Source organism: Leopardus geoffroyi, chromosome B4 (assembly GCF_018350155.1).
Source record: "Leopardus geoffroyi isolate Oge1 chromosome B4, O.geoffroyi_Oge1_pat1.0, whole genome shotgun sequence".
Lineage (NCBI taxonomy): Eukaryota > Metazoa > Chordata > Mammalia > Carnivora > Felidae > Leopardus > Leopardus geoffroyi.
Genome location: NC_059341.1, coordinates 106,291,383 through 106,307,171, shown reverse-complemented (window position 1 = coordinate 106,307,171; position 15,789 = coordinate 106,291,383). Strand labels below are relative to the sequence as shown.

Sequence of the window (15,789 nt, the reverse complement as noted above, 5' to 3'; positions counted from 1 at the left end):
AATATGCTTAGAAAACTGAAAATGTCTTAGAACTTTAAAAGGTCCTAAAATCAAGTCCTGAACTGGTATATCAAAATCATTTCGTATTCCAGGAGACGGTAAAATGGAAATTCTGTAAAATGTCCAACCACAATGTTTCACAGGCTATCGATACAAAGTCCTCAAATAGTCTCCACAGGACAAAGACCACGATTTATATGTATTCTATCTGTCTTTCCAATAAAACAAGAAAGCTTGTTTTGTTGTTGATGTGGTTTTAAAACAAAAGAAAAAAAGAATTCTCTCCCTAAATCTCCAAGAAAGAATAATTAAAATTGATTTGAAATTAAGAATTTGACTTTCAAACTATTGTTTTTAGGCGTCAAACTCAACCTAACCAGAGTTTTCTTTTAAAGTTTCAGCATATAGGGGCGCCTGGGTGGCGCAGTCGGTTAAGCGTCCGACTTCAGCCAGGTCACGATCTCACGGTCCGTGAGTTCGAGCCCCGCGTCGGGCTCTGGGCTGATGGCTCAGAGCCTGGAGCCTGTTTCCGATTCTGTGTCTCCCTCTCTCGCTGCCCCTCCCCCGTTCATGCTCTGTCTCTCTCTGTACCAAAAATAAATAAAAACGTTGAAAAAAAAAAATTAAAGTTTCAGCATATAATCGAAATCACAAAAGAACTTCATTAAGCACTTGATACTTGAGTTCTAACTGAAAAGGTTATGCTTCCCCACAGAGCACAGAGAGCAGCAGTAATGACTCTGCCTACTAAGTGAAGAAAAAAAAAAAAGTCATTAAAAAATAAATAAATGTTTCTATTTCCCTTAATTTTTCCTTCACTTCAATTTCTTCCCAATTTGATTTTAAGTAACATCGAGAATTGACGGGCTGAGGGGGAAGAACTGCCAAAATGAGAAAAGTTGACTGCTTTCTCAAGGTAAGTATCCAAAATCACAGCTCCTCACTTAAGTGTCCAAAAGGAAGGGGGAACTGGCCTAGAACAGGACCAAGATTTGCCAGCACTGGCCAAGTGCATCTTTTATAACTAAAAGGCAAAGCAAGGGTAAGTTTAGTATGAATGAGATAATGGGGAGATGGGAAAGAGGCAGTTTCTCAAGATAGCTTTGTCTGTCCAATGCCTTCCGCTAACACACTAGCCAAAAACTGGTCCTCTTAGGTGGAAGAGATCTGAAAGTGCTTCTGTGACCTTTAAACCACAGTGCATTTGAAAGCACTGAGGGAATACAGAAGAGCAAATATTAAGCCCTGAGGCAAAGGCCTTAATTGGCCTCAGGGCAAAATTTATAATAACCTCTTTCTGTTTTGACTCTTCTATTCTTATTCACTACAACAAGGAAAAGGTGAAGATGATTCATTGTTTAAGAATTTGAGTTCCCAGTGCACTGCAGAGAAGGGCTGTTTTCCAAAGTCAGATCAGGAAAAGTACTATTAACAAATGGCAGAGGATTTCCCCTCTACAGAGTTTAGCATCTGGCTCTATTATCAGCTCTGATACTTTTATAAATACACATTATAAGCAATTTACTGGATTACAGAGAATTGGGGCCGAAATAAAAAATGAATAAAAATAAATACTAAAGGTGCATAATCTTTACAAGGCAAAACTGTCCAGCTACCAGAACCCTTTGAAATCATGAAAATAAGAAACCCAAGACATAAAACAATCAAGGAATGAAACCCATGTTAGTAGGGAAAGGTCAAAAAGGACACTTCCACTTACTGAAGATCAAAACACAGCTTACTTTAAATTCTCTTTGAAGAGGGACAAATTTGCTTTTTAAATGGGGGAAAAGGACCAGGCTGCTCAGTAACCCAATGCTCCAGCGCCCACAATCACTTACTTTGTAAATGGTAGGTAAGATCTGTTTTATTTTCAGCCTGTGAAAGACAAAGACATCATAAACTGCCGACACAGCCAGCACGGTCACTCCTTGTTCCTTCCACAGCATGCTGCATCCTGCGCACAGTCCTGTCCCCAGGAACCAGCCCCAAGTCCTGGCCGAGGAGCCTCTTGTAGAACAGTGTTTGATGTAGCACAGCAAGGAGAGCAGGAAGAAGAGACTGGCCCCAACATCGGCCCGTCCCACGATTCCTGCCACGGCCTCCGTGTGGATGGGGTGAGAGGCAAACATCAAGCCAGCCATGAAGGTCCAGTATCCGTCCCCGAGGAGGATCTTGGAGAAGCTCGTGAAGACACCGGTGACTGCTGCATGCAGCAGGACATTGACGAGGTGATAGCTCCAGGGATTCAGCCCTCCGATGGCATGGTTCAGGCGAAAAGAAAGAGTGCAGAGTGGCCGGTAGGATTTGTGGCTGCCACTGTGGGTTAGAAGAGTCCCCCAAAAATCATTGTAGAAAATGTGTGTCCAGGGAGTTTCTGGGAGAAGGTCTTGATTAGTCTTGATAGCACGGCTAAAAAACAAAATGTTTACAGAAAGTCAAATATAAAATTTCGGAAAAGAGGAAAATACAGTTGACTCTTGTCCTACATGGGGGTCGGGGTGCCGACCCTCATGCAGTTGAAAATCCAAGCATAACTTCTGACTCCCCTAAAATTTAAGTCTACTGTCGACCAGAAGTCTAACCAATAACATGAACAGTTGATGAACACCTATTCTGTATACGTATTATATAGTGCAGTCTTACAATAAGGTAAGCTAGAGAAAACATTATTTAAAAAAATCATAAGAGAAAGTGCATTTACAGTGCTGTATTTGTTGAAAAAAATCTGTGTATAAGTGGACCCATGCAATTCAAACCTATGTTGTTCGAGTGTCAACTGTATATGACATTGCTAAGACACTGCCTTCTGGGAAGCTGTTATCCTGTGTATGATGGGATTCCAGGTATGCAGGATTAATGCAAATGAGCCTTACAGAAGCCTTTACATATAGATTGAATTCAGATCCTCCCCTTAATGCTTACTGACACTACAATTAGGACTGTATCTCTCTTTCTCAAAAGTCTTCTTGTTTGTTCAAATGCAAATATGTTTGAAGAACAAATGCAGTTTCTATAGGTGGTTTAAGACTTACTACAGCAGTTGTCAAACAGCGGCCTTAAAAAATCATGGAATGTATGGGCTAAAGATGCAGATGACAGGTGCAGGTTGATGTGAGGTCTGAGAATCTGCATCTTCTATAAAGCGCAGTGCAGGTGTTACTAGTGATCCCCATGCAGGTGATCCTGGTGCAGAGATCTGCTGAGAGCAAGGGCTAACTCCCTACTAGAAATGAAATATACCTTAGACAGAATATCTGTGCCCAGAGCACTGCTTCTCATGCACACACACAAATCACTGGGGGATCTTGCTAACAGGCAGGTCCTGAGTCAGTAGGTCTGGGGAGGAGCCGGAGATGCCACAGTTTTAACAAGCTCCTGGGTGATGCTGTTGCTACTGGTCCTTGGGCCACACTTTGAGTAGCCAAGGGAGAGCCGGAGAGGCTAGGAAGAATGCCTCTTCCCTCATCCAAATGTCTCCCTTTTCTCCTTCATTCTAGAAAGCTTCAGCCTTTCTCCCTCTGAGTTTTCACAGGACTTGCAATCATCCATACCAAGTGCCTTGTGTCCTGCTTCTGAGAACTAGCAGTTACAGGCCTGCATGCCTGGTATCTGCAAACAGACTTTAAGGAAGGATGACCTAGTAATTCGCTGAGGACTTGCTATCCGCCAAGCACTGTAACAGTCTCCTTGGCTGTATCTTGTTTAATCCTTAGAGTAAATGATGAGGTACATATTATCTACATCTCTCAAGTGAACAAATTATGGTTAAGAATGATCAATCGATAATAGTAGCAAAGTCACACAGCTGGAATCAGCAGGGTAGAGTTTCATGGCTCGCGCTCTTTCCACTCTGTTGCAGTTCTCAAAATGTGATGATCTACCTACCACCGCAAGTATTTTAGAAGATACACAGGCAAACCTGGTAAAAATTTGAATGGATATATTTATTTTAATGTGTACTTGAAAGGAAATTTAATTATCAAATCGGAGCTGGATTTCACAGATGTTTGCTCAGAATGAAGCTGTTAAAAATTAAAAACTCAACGTAAAGACAAATATTAAGGAACCCACAGTACTGGTATATGCAGACAAGGTACAAATGTTGGCCTGTAAATGGTTCAGTTTGAAGGATCCCTGCTCTATGCCATTATATCTTCCAGAGATCAAGGTGGCATCTTGAATGTCTGTACCCCTAGTCCATCTCCATACTTACAGAACACAATAGAGGCACGTGAGCTAGAAGGACGGAGAGAGGTCAAGACATTATTAGAGGCCTCCATTATTAGAAGCCTCTTGCCTGGTGTGATGTCAGGGCTTTTGAAGGCTGTGGGCATTTGTACAGCTGAAGAATATGTGATAGAAAGCCACCTGATGACTTTCACCTCCAGCCCCCATCGGTTCAGCTTTTCACTGTGAGGCAGGCATGATCACAGGAATCTCCACACGATTATTACCAAAACGAGGTTGGAAAAGCCCTGGACTGAGGAGAAACATGCTCCGTAATTTACCTGAGCGTCTTCAAAAACAGGAAAACGCAACAGATCCCAACAGATTGAGAAACCCATCCAAGGTGACACAGCCAGAGGAAATAACAGTTAGTACTCCAGTTGGGGTCAAATGATGGGGCAATGCTCATTTTCAACTGCTTCTTTAACTCGCTTCCCAATTAGCCTCTCTGAGCTTTAGTTTCTGTAACAATAATAGTTTCACCTTGAAAACAGCTAACAAACACTCGCAACTGTGTATTTATCTTCTATATAGAGAAGCAAAGAACACTGCTTTGCCAGTACGAGTGTTCTGGAGACCGAGCGCCAATGACATCTGGGCTCTGTGAGCTGTTGTTGCTACTATTCTATAAAGACTGGGGTACGGTGTTCAAAAACTCCCTTATTAAAGTCAGCTTGACTCACAGTCTCTGAAATTAGATGCAAGTGGGGGTTAGAATTAAAACCTATCAACAGTAGTCATGATTATCTTGTTTGAGCCAAACATCATGCTAGTCCTTCTACATATATTATTTATTCATGAGAACTCGTTGGACTTTTCTAGATGCTCAATAAAAGGCTGAAGGTCTATTAAAATCATGTCTTAAAAAATATTTAGTGTGGCACAGATTGTTGTTCTCCAATGTCTGTTCTCCCCTTTTCCCGTACTCATAGATCTTTTAGTTTTTAGCTGGGTAGATAGTCATCTAAAAAAATTATTTCTTTTCCTATCTTCCCTTGCTGTTAAATACGATCATGTGACTATTTTTTGGCCAGTGCAACATAAGCAGAATGCTACACGCTACTTCTGGAAAGTGTCCTTAAAAGCAAAAAGCTTAGCATTATACCCTCCCTCCCCCACTCCTTGCTCTTGCTGAAGCACAGATGTAATAGCTAGACTTCCAGCAGCCATCTTGGGCCATAGGGAATCCTTAGGAATAGAAGTCATGCTCCACAGAGCACAGCAATAAGACTGAAGAAAACTGAGTCCCTATTATGGTAGACCATACCAGCTTTAAGCTAACTGCCTCACCATTTTGTGAGTATGAGAAATAAATCGCTATCTTGTTTAAGCTGTGATATCTTGGGTGTTAGGTAGTAGCAGCTGAACCTCGCCATCAGTGAAATCCTTTGTTAACAGAAGACCTACTATATCATAGGGGTTTGATTTTCCATATTTATTTTTATTTTTACAAGTCTCCGTGTATTGACTGTGTATTAAACGAATTTCCATATAAATTGGCTTTTAAAATATTAGAAACAGATGTTACTCTGGATCCATTAAATTAAAACACCCTGCTATGACATTCATCAAGAGTCTAACCCAGAAGTAACTGCTTAAGACTTGATGGGTTATAATTAAAATTTAAAAGAAATATGAAAAACTGCCAGATTGCCAAACAGCGTTGTCAGAGCTGATTTCAAACAATTCAGAATGAAAAGCCAACTGGCCTCTACTAAACATTAACCTAGATATTGATGTGAATTTATGTAATATCAATGCAGAAACACTCTTGCCATTGAAGTCAGGGCAGTAGAAAGCTCGATGGCAAAGCATTCTGGGAGAAGGCTTTGCTAATGCAGTGAGGAAAGCTGGAAAGCACATTTTGTTCAGGACCATACTTCACCCTTTCATGGCGGATCCATATAGGATAGAGAATCAGGTTCTTCAAACCAGATTTTCTACATGCTATTAGTTCAGCTCCATAACCAACTCAACAAAGACTTTCGGGGGGGGGGGGGGCGGGGGGGGAAGCATGTATTCTTTAAAAAAGCTATACAAAGTTGCCAGAATTTCTTATATTTATAGCAATAAATCTAGTCCTCTGTGGAAGCCGACAAGATATACTGTATATCTAACTCTCACAAAACAAGGGTTTCAAGACAAAAAACAAAATTCACAAATCTCATAGTTTTGCCACAAGAGGAAACTTTGCTGAGACACAGCCCTAAATTTATACCGTAGAAAAAAATTTAGGGGACGGTTTTAATGGAACAAAATTGAAAGGCAAAGGAACACTTTACCCATGTGCAAAACATGTTACACTAAGGGAGACTTTAATATGATAAAATTCTCTGATGGGTATTATCTGCTTAGGCAGGTTTTTAGTTAGCCAATGAATATTATGGCAATAAAGACGGGCTTTAGTGTATAAGTCATGTCACACATGCAAGTCAGTGATAAGGGATGTATTACGCATCCCTCACATCATATTAAGAAAAATATGAACCAAAAGGGCTTTAATAGAATCTAAATAGTCTGCCAGCAAAATGTGAAGTAAAGGTAATCATTCAACATGAAGCATAATAGATTTTCACCCATTTGCATTTTCTTACAAGAGTCCAAAATGGAAATGGCAAAACTACTTCTGCTCTTTCTCAGCTAATGAAAAACCTTAACTCAAAACAAAATTTCAGACTGATACAATTTCTTAGGTTACTGCTATGAATTGGTGTTGAAAATTCAGAAAGACACTAAGGAATTAGGAAATTTTCCACTCCGGGAAAGGTGAAGAACATCGGAGCAGCAGATGTGAAAAAGAAACAGTTGCAGGCAGAATTCTCCAGAGAACACATGACTGAGAGACTGTCTTTTGAAGCAAAAACATCCAGTCCCTCAAGTCTTCAAGGAGGTCTTAACCTGTTCCAGTTTTGCTCATTTGTGGCTCTTTGTTTTTGCTGCCTTATGATTTTTCCTTTAGGAAATGTTGACAAAGGCCAACACTATTGTAAAACTGATGAATGGTGTGACACTGCCATCCTAACTGTCCTTGTGTGTGTTTCTCTCACTGCTATTTTTTCTGTCCGTTGACCTTTTCAGTCACAAACACCCACATAAATGACCATGAGTCCATCAGAACAGAAATGATGCTTCCATTCTTCAAATATCAAACTGCAGCCTCTTCCAAAAGTGTTTTCAATTGTTCTACTGAAAGGTAAGTAGAGGACAAACTTTTAATTAAAAAAGAAAAAAAAAATTCAAATGATGGGTTGAAATTGGCTCTAGAAGAGAGAGAAGAAAAAGAATGACCTTTGTTAACCTGCCCTATTTCAGTGCTACCCAAGGATGCCTGTCCATGCCCTGGAAGGACAGTGAACTGCAGAAGTTAAAAAAATTGACTCCAGAGCCAATGAAACTAGAGTCCAGGGTGCCTCAGTTTTCTCATCTGTAAAATAAGGATAATAAATATACATGTCTTACAGGGTCATTGTGAGGAGCAAATCAGTAAGCAGAAAGTACATTGTTACATGTAATATAATGTGTATATATAACATCATATATGTTATATGTTAGCTGCTATCATTATTAGTATTAGTATTACCATCAACACCAAGCAAGTGCTGCTAGCCTTCATTATGTTTATAGCCTTCAAAATCTCCGGATCATGGTCATGAGTATCTATCTCACTTAAAATTCCTTTAAGCTTTAATGACACTCCCAAGATAATACACATCTATGAAGTCTTACCTTTGGTCTTTAACACATTAGTCTCCTGAATTTCCTCCTCCCTTTTAGGCTACCTCTTTCTAACTCTCCTTGACTAGCATCTCCTTCGCATTTTTCTCCCAAATATGGATGTTTCTCCTGGTTCTGTTCCCTGACCTTTCTCTCTACACTTTCCACCTCTATGGTCAATCGTCTCCAACATCTCCAACTCAAGAGTTGCCTTCTCCAGCTGTGTCTCCAGTCTGGGTGCTGTTCATGAGCCACCACTTCCAAATGCCCACTTGATCTCCACACCTGAATGGAAGGAAGAGTGATGACATCCTGGTTCCTTTACTACCCGCGAGTACTACCTTTGGCCAGTTAGTCTCTCAAAAACTAAGTGTCCTTACCTATGGTTGTCAGATAATAGCACTTCCCACAAACTGTTATGTTGAAGATCAAACGAAGCAATGTTAACTTTAATTTCAAACTTTAAATGTTTGAAAATTACAGAGCCTGTGTAATGGATACTTGCTGTGGTTTGGGGCCCCTTCTAGTTAACAGTGTCCTATTTTGCTTTTCTTTTGAGAATAACCCACATTGACTTTTAGTCCATATGGATAGGGTGAGGCTGCCCTTACCTCCTGATGAAAGGTCATCGATGATTTGGCCAACTAATGTACTACAGTCCCCCATCCTCATTCCTGGCCACAACAACTGATTTAGCAGCCAGCCAGTTCAATCAGAGTCAAATACAACCCCAAGAGTCTACTGTGAAAGAACATCTTCTTTTGAGAATGAGGTGAAATACTGGGCTGCTAGAGAATTCCCTGAAAACAGAGTCTGCCTAGGAATGAAGCCAACACCAAAGAACCCAGATCTAGGAGACAAAGAGACCATTCCTACTGCAGCTGGATCCCATCATGCCTGAAGCTAATAACACTGTTAAATAAACCAGTAAATGCTCCTTATTCATGAGTCACTTTGAATGGTCATTTGGACATCTACAACCAAGAGGGTGCTAAACAAAACAGGATGTTGGACTTACCGATATTGTTAGTTGCCCTTTTAGCATCTTAACTTGGTGAGACCAAATCCCAGTACTTTTCCCCACCATCTACCTGCTTTTTCATACAAGTCCCTCATTAAGTACCATCATTCCTCCAACACTGTTATCAAGGTTGTGCATGAGGGCTCCTTCTCCCTTTGCTCCTACATCCATTTTTAAATTGGTTAAGAATATTTTAACACTGTTCAGAACCTCAGAGAAAACCCAACATGCAAGTCTCCGCTGAATCTACCTTTAACTTCTCTGTTCTAGTCTCATTCGGGCTTTCATTACGTCCTGCCTGTACATCTTAACATGCTTACTAAAACTGCCTGTTCATTTTTCTTTCCTTCATTAGGCTGTCAAGTCCCCTCATGGAAGGAATCAGGCCCTATGTTTTCTCCCAGTGCCCAACGCATATTAGGCCCATAATAAATATTTGTTAAACTGAACTAAATAGTTATCCCTGACTGCTTTCTTTCCCACTCTGATCCACTATACACATGCTGTGGAGAGAGAAAAACTTCCTGATATATAAGTCTAACACCACTACTCTACTCCACAAAAATCCCTCATCATGCCCTATTTCTTACCATAATAAACATCCTTCACAGCCCAGCATTCATAGCCATCCCCATTACGCCTTCTAGGCCAATCTCCCATTACTTCTCCATACACATCTCAATGTCATCCTAACTTCCCAGCCTCTAGGCCTTTGCTCAAGTCATTCCTTTCCTTCCTCTGCCAGGGCTGCTGTTCAGTTACATACGTCCAAGTATGCTACAATCCCCCATGCTCATTTGTGGGCCACAGTCTCCCCCAACATCGCTCACAGCTATTGTTGCAAATATGCTTAATTTTGACATTGAGTACTAACACATTCCCATTAATAACTCTGACTTCTTAATACAATTAACAGGGTTCCTAAATTGGATGATATGTGGAAGATATTTCAGAAGGAGCAGGAGGAAATCAACATGTTGAAAATGGGGCACAAGGAATTCTGATATTCCCTTTTCCATCCCCAACTGAAAATCACTGCCCCCCCCCAAAAAAAGGAATTTTGTCATAAGAAAATTATTTACTAAAAAGAGAGAGAGAGAGAGAATTATTTGCTCACCCATATATATATTCATTTATTCAGTGATAGACTAGACACTTACATAAAGGGCACTGCAGATAGAATGGTGAGCAAAATAGATCCATCAACTTTGAGAAACAGCCTAGTAGAAGAGGCAAGTAAGCGTACAGACAATTTCACTGTACTACGAAAAACACTACTTTACCATGAAATCCCTACCGCTATAGGAGAACAAAACAGACTCCCAACAGTGTTAGACGATCCAAAGCTTCCTAGAGAAAAGCATGGAAGGAGTTACATGAAGGAGTAAGGGAGGTGCAAAGACATTGCCAGGCTGATGGTCAATATTCTCACAGACCATGAGTCGGGTCAGAAAGCGGTGAGCTTGGGAGCTGAATAAAGACAATAGGTTAGTTTGCTAGGGCCAAGTTTGAGGAATAGAGCAACAGGAAGCACTGGCATTACTCTGCCTTGTACTAATGTCCTTCATGAATGGAGGGGAATTGAGCTGGATATCAATCTCCCAACGGTCTTCAGGTTTGATTGACTATTGTCTTGTCAGAACCTCCCAATGCACTGTTATTCCCCCAATGCACTGTCAACTTTTAAGAAGTAGAAAGGCATCTAATTTATCCTTTGGAGCCTAGCACATAGTAGGCATTCGATATATTTCTGATGAAGTCTAACTAGAAATGACTGGTACCAATAAACTGCACTCACCTTCTGGAAAAGTGCTTTTAAAAATTCTTCATTGTTTCAAGTATATAGGAAATTATCAATTTCATCTAAAAGTAGTTCACTCACTCTGGGCACTAACCTCTGCTCATTCAATGATAATTAACTGTGAAAAACCATCAGGTTAATTGGCTTACCCAAATGTCTTTGGCATTCATTTGCCACTTAACCTATAATCCCTTCATTAGAGTCCTTTAGGGATAAGCCATTATATTTAGAAAGCTCCAGTTAATATGCAAATACTTGGCTGACAGGATGGGGAATGAGAAATACTATAACATCTGCAGTCCTTCTTAGTTTGGGGATAAGCAATGTATTTCAGATTCCTTGAGAAATTTAAGGTAGGCAAGTAAATTTCAGTGTTGGGTGCTGGACTGGTAAAAGCATACTTAGGTCTCTAGGTCCCAGCAGAAATAGAAGGCACTAAGCTCTAGAATGAATTTATCATTTCACATGTAACACATTACTAAAGTGGCTTGTTTCTATCTTGGTGTCCACCCCATCCCCCCGCCGCCGCCCCACTAAGATTGTAAACCCTTCAGTGGAAGAGATGGTGACGTGCTAAACAACTGGCACTTCAATTTTTTTTCTTTTCTTTTTTTTTTTTTTAATTGCCACCCTGTAGACATTGAATGAAAAGAGGCTGCTGGAATAAAAAACGGCTGTTGTCAGACATCCAGGGGACAGGGCCACCAGTAATTGCTTGCTTTGTGCAAAGGAAGTCTAAGAATGCTCAGCCTTGTTACTAAAGGAACATTCTTCGTGGACCCCTCTTACATCCCTTTAGGAGTTTTTCCTATGAGCAATAAAGGAGTTTTACGAACTTCATCTAACACAGCAACGCTCCCCAGCCCTTCCCACCATGGTCTCCACAGCAAAAAAAAAAAAAAGAAAGAAAAAAAAGAAAAGAGAAGAAAAGGAAAGAAAAGGAAAGGAAAGAGAAGAAAAGAAAAGAAAAGAAAAGAAAAGAAAAGAAAAGAAAAGAAAAGAAAAGAAAAGAAAAGAAAAGAAAAAAAGAAGTTTCTAATTAAAAGCAGTCCTGGCTGAAGGTAACCTAAGCCCAGAGCTGCTAGAGATTCAGTCTCCTGGAGCGTCCTCAGATGAGGCAGGTTCTTCCTCACCCAAGTCTAGAGTTTGCCCAGACACCTGCCTTCTCTTACTGGGAGAAAATGCAGAGAAGGAACCTTGGTTAAATATTTTCCAAGTATCTATAGTTCCTCAAATAAATCAATGCTGTCATTTTCAGAATTTCTATAGGAAATAGCCAAGAAAAAACTTTGCCCCTGAAAACTAATTAATAATTCATTGAAAGGAAAAATGCTCATTTCTTTTTCAAAAAATGTTTGTTTTGAGAGTGGGAGATAGAGAGACAGAGAGACAGAGGATGCGAGCATGATCAGGGGAGCGGCAGAGAGAGGGAGACTGAGAATCCCAAGCAGGTTCTGCCTTCAGCGTGGAGCTGGACCCGGGGCCTGACCTCACAATGGTGAGAGCATGACCTGAACAGATATCAAGAGGTGGACACTTAATCAACTGAGCCACCTAGACACCCCAGAAACATGTTCATTTCAAAATTAAATAGTCAGATGCCTAAAGATGTTTTTTAAAGTATTTATATGAAAAGCACTTTGCGAGATTAGAGCCAAAACTAACAGCCTGAAATTACCAGGAACACCACACTCCAAGCATTTAATTTCACTGATTAAAAGAATCCTCTACTTTAATATTAGCTTAACACCTTAAAATAGTTTCAGTGCCTTGCAATTTGCATGACGAAAATATTAATATTTTTCTATACAATGATTTGTTCACTGTGTCCATATCATGCCATCCTGACATAATAAAATATTATAGTCACAACTCCCCTCCTTTACACTGTACTAAATTGAATCAGAGCCTCAACTTAAAAGCTTAACGAAAATATCCTTATTTCTATTTTTCCAGACTTGAAATTAGTACCAGAAGGGGTACTATGAAGCTGTTTTGTTCCAAAAAGTTAATTCAAGTATATGAACCACTTTAGTATACTACATTGTATCATTTATGAATTTTGGTTTCATATGTTTTCATAAATCCATAGGTCTATAAAAAGATGATTATTATTTTTTTTCCTTTTTAAAATATCATACTGCTTCCTTACAATGGGGTCTTGAGCATCAGTGATGTTTTAAAGGATGGCTGGCTCCTTATAATTTTTTTATTTACAAAAAATTACAAATGTTTCACTATTTCTTAAGAGAAGAAATAAATGTCAGATTATAACTTTTTTAATGAAGTTTAAAGCATCAGAAAATGAATGGTCTCTATTGGGTCCCAGATTCCAAAAACAAATACAAGTATAACCATGAAGATGTCAAGAACATCTTTTTTTGTGCATGGCCTTATTCTCTCTGCTTTTACAGAATAAAAGAAGATGTAATCTTTGTGTTTAAGGATTAGATTATCCAAATGCACTCTAAATAGGTAGGGATGGCAAGCTGAGAATACACCTCTTCAGTTAAAACACATGCTTTTGTATGTAAAAATTACAAATTTCAGAACACATACTAAAGGGCATGGTAGTTCTCCCAACTACTCAAGTATTACCTTGGGTAAAAAAATCACATCCTTAAGGAGAAGCTATAACCTTCATTTAGGTAAACAGGAAAAGTGAAAAGTTCACTGCCTGTGAACCCACCAAGAGCTCTCAGCCTGAGTACTGACAGGCCATGGAAGTTGTGTGTGTGTGTGGGGGCGGAGTTTAAACCAAGAAACTAATAGACTCTAGGAAAACAGGCACTGGGGGAGGAATGACATATTGTGCTGCAATGTCCAGATGCTTGGCCTATCTGTTATCCTAACCCCTGTCTTCTCTGAATTAAGTCTTAACCATATCACCTTCCTTTATCCATGCTTCTCCTGTACCCAAAGACAATAGCCAAAAAAAACACTTCTTTTAGCAAAATGCAATGATCCTTTGTCTTTCCTACCTAAAAATTTCCACATATTGCCAATGTATCCTTCACAGGTGTTCATGGAATAATACCACCTTGCATTTGTATCATGCTTTTACACTTCACAAAATGTGCTCAGGTTCATGATGATCTTGAATCCTTGTCACCACCCTGGAAGTAAATGGATGTGGACAGATATGGACGTGAGAAGTTAAGAGTCTTGCCTGGGGCAATGGCATAAGTAGAGATCAGAGCCGCCCACAAGGGAATCCAAATCTCAATTCCTCATCCACTGCTCTCCCTGCGTTATGGGGTAAATTGTGCTCCCCACCCCCCCACACCAAAAAATTCGTATGTTGAATCCCTAGCCTCAGTACTTCAGAATGTGAGTATGTTTGGAGATAAAGCCTTTAAAAGGGTAATTAAGTTAAAATGAGCCCATTATGGTGGGTCCTAATGCAATCTAACTGGTGCCCTTATCAGAAAAGGACATTTAAAAAGACATTAGAAATGCACATTTGGGGGGGGGGGGGGGGGAGACCATATGAGACCACAGCAAAAAGGTGGCCATCTGCAAGCCAAGAAAAAGCCTCAAGAGAAACCAAACCTGCCTACACCTTGATCTCAGACTTTTCCCTCCTAGAACCAAGAGAAAATAAGTTTCCGTTGTTTAAGCCATCTTGTCTGTGGGATTTTGTTCCAGCAGCCCTTACAGAAGAAAACAACCAACTATATCATAGAGACCGTCGTATATAATTACATACACTATCCTGTTTATCCTGCAGAGTTTCAGAGAAACTAGATTCCACACAAAAGTCTTATTTCTCCAACACTATGCCTGGTGCTGTGTTTTTGATGACAGGGGTTGAACTGCTTTGTGAGTATAAATAGGACTTTAAGAGGTATCTCATTCTTAGTTCTGCCAGGATTTGTCTATGCTCTCTACCGCGGGGGGGCATTTCCTGATCATGCCAATGGGGCATTAACGTTAACTAAACACACATAATAAAATACTACCGCCGTTTCATATTTACCCTGAGATTGACAAAGCTTACAAAGCACACATACGCTAACCCATCTTACCCTCATAATACTGCAAGAAAGGAGGAAACTGAAGCTGGACGGGTTAAGTTAGTTAAAGAACACACACTTAATACCAGGCAGAGAAAGACCTTGAACACTGTTCTCCAAACTATTCCATTTAACCTTCAAAGCAGCTCTGTTCCTCCACATGTACAATAAATCTCCAACGAGAAGTGTTTCTAAGACGATTTGAAAGTAAAATCCTAGTCTATTATTGCATTTTGTCTGGAATCCATATATCTGCCCTCAAGACTCAATAAAGCTATAAAAAATGCTTTTGTACCATATTCTTTTAATTTCTGCATTTCAAAAAGAAAGTCTTCTTTTAACACTAAGGAGTCTTGGAAAACGTGAGTCAAAGGAAGGTGTTAGTTGTCTTCCAGTGACGGGTGAAAAAGGCAGCTTTATGAAAGCCAAAAACTAACCTATAATTTCATATTACAAAATATAATAGAAAACATATTCTGGCAGAGATTTTGCAGCCTGCACCCCTTTTCAGCTATAAAATAGTTACGCACACACATACATCTGAGAAAGATCAGACTTTGAACATATTGCAGCAACATACACACACAACATGGGAAGTTTCACCAAGGTTGCCTGTGATGACAGGATACACAGACGTCCTTACAATAAAATCAGCCTCACAGCTAAATCGGAGAGTCTTTTTGGACACAAGAATATATGATCCCTGATGAAAAACAGATAGGCAAGGAGGAAAACACTCTAATTTAAAACTAACACAGATGAGCCTACACAAAGTACCCAAACATTTGGTCCACAAACCTCTAGCAACTCTCTAATTTGTCATGGAAGGCATGAGATATTTCATCCAAGAATGAGGAGAGAAGGAGATATTAGCTCCACCATTAAAATTTATTGACATTCAATATACAGTGCTCTCTAACATAGATGTCATTCATCGACCAAACTCTAATAATCAAGAAATAAATTAAGGAAGTTTTCTGGAAGCCCTGACACTTTTTTGCTCTGTA

At 39.8% G+C, this 15,789-nt stretch overlaps 1 protein-coding gene across 3 annotated transcripts in view; it reads right to left on the bottom strand.

The window, feature by feature from the left end:
- TMTC2 (transmembrane O-mannosyltransferase targeting cadherins 2) overlaps window positions 1–15,789 on the bottom strand; it is a 412,955-nt gene that overhangs the window by 254,762 nt on the left and 142,404 nt on the right. For all 3 annotated transcript variants that reach the window (XM_045464999.1, XM_045465000.1, XM_045465001.1), the window contains exon 2: window positions 1,842–2,412. In XM_045464999.1, the coding sequence (XP_045320955.1) occupies window positions 1,842–2,412 (571 nt within the window). The remainder of the gene's footprint in view (window positions 1–1,841; window positions 2,413–15,789) is intronic.